This window comes from Laetiporus sulphureus (genome assembly GCF_001632365.1).
Source record: "Laetiporus sulphureus 93-53 unplaced genomic scaffold LAESUscaffold_54, whole genome shotgun sequence".
NCBI lineage: Eukaryota > Fungi > Basidiomycota > Agaricomycetes > Polyporales > Laetiporaceae > Laetiporus > Laetiporus sulphureus.
Window position 1 is genome coordinate 280,185 of NW_024468563.1, and position 1,442 is coordinate 281,626.

A 1,442-nucleotide genomic window follows, 5' to 3' on the forward strand; every position below is an offset into this window, starting at 1 on the left:
CTAGCCGGTGCGTGGCGTGTCGTGATACGATGCGTTGGCGTTCTAACGTACCCACAGGCGACTACGGCGCGAGACTTCGAAGTTCCAGTCGCAGGCGATTTCCAGGAGACGGCGATGACATTCGATTCGATTGGGATTCTGGGCGGTGATGCGAACCAGAAAGCCTGGCGGAGCACGGGTCGCGGTGGTGGGCACCGTGGGATTGGATGTACATACGAAGCACAGAAATATATCTGTTAAGCAAACGACCGGAGAGAATGTGTGAGATGGAGATGGAGATGAGGCAGAGAGGGATTTTTACAGCTGTCCTTGATTGTATACTGAAGTTAAGTCCGCCATTGTTTCTCACTCACAAGGCTCAATGTGATTGGCATGCACTGTTCTACACTATCAAGAGCTGCACAGAAGGGCAGGGCTATTGATCATCCAGTGTGGCTCAGGTTGGAAACCTCCCAGCTCAACTGCATGGCATTACATGGGGGTCTGGGTGCGAGGCTGGGCAAGGAAGACGTGTAGCGGAGTTCTTACAATCAGTGCGGCAGGCAGTTCTACCCGAAATCTTCAATCCTTGATAACATGTTACAAGGTCACCGCTAAGATCTCCCGCACCGGGGGCATGGGCCCATGCTTCCGCCCGAAACATTTTGGACACATTGTAATAACAGTCCAAATAATTACGCAATGTTTTGAGCACATACATTTTGAAATCATTTTGAATGTTTTAAAATGTTTTAAGCATCAACATTGCGGCACAATTTGGATAGCATTCATAAAGATGCAAGAATGAGACCCCAATGCTGCAGATGACAGCATTCAAGCATTATTGCAATAGCATCGTAAATATTTCTTGGGAGAAAATCTCAAATGATATCTGTGAGTGGCCATTATGTCTTCAAGATGTTCCCAATGGGTTCATTGTGATCGCATAATTGTTACTACTATATATAGTAATGTGCTAACCATATTAGGACATCCCCGATGCGTTCAAGATGATTCCAGCCGGCACATGATGGAAAGCATCTGGTACTCATCGTAACATCATGTTGATCACATTTGTAATGTACCCTTAAGATCCATTCAAAATGATACCAATATATTATATGAATGCTGGCCAGAGCAAAATCGTTGTCTCATCCTGGTGTCTTTCTGAATAATATCACTATTATTCCGCAATGAGCTCACTCGAGATAATTCAAATTATTCTGTGATGTTTACATCAGTAACATTAGATTTACATTGTGACTGTTATTGTGATGTGTCCAAAATGTTCCCGGCGGAATCATGGGCTCATGCCCCCGGTGCCGGTCTTTCGCAGGATAGGCGCCGGTCACACATACCCACGGTAATGGGTAACCTTCGAATTGGGTCTTGATGAGTGACATGTGACATTAGAGCAGGTTGAAATATTGCAGATCAGCGGACGATTCATCGAGCCGATGGCA

The 1,442-nt window shown here is 45.6% G+C and overlaps 1 protein-coding gene across 1 annotated transcript in view; it reads left to right on the top strand.

Annotated features, from left to right (window-relative positions):
* LAESUDRAFT_662904 (SNF5-domain-containing protein) overlaps positions 1 to 118 on the top strand; it is a gene marked incomplete at both ends in the record, with an annotated part of 3,604 nt that extends 3,486 nt beyond the window's left edge. Inside the window, one exon of the mRNA XM_040905023.1 lies at positions 58 to 118. Coding sequence (XP_040759671.1) covers positions 58 to 118 — 61 coding nt within the window. The remainder of the gene's footprint in view (positions 1 to 57) is intronic.
* Positions 119 to 1,442: the final 1,324 nt, after the last annotated feature.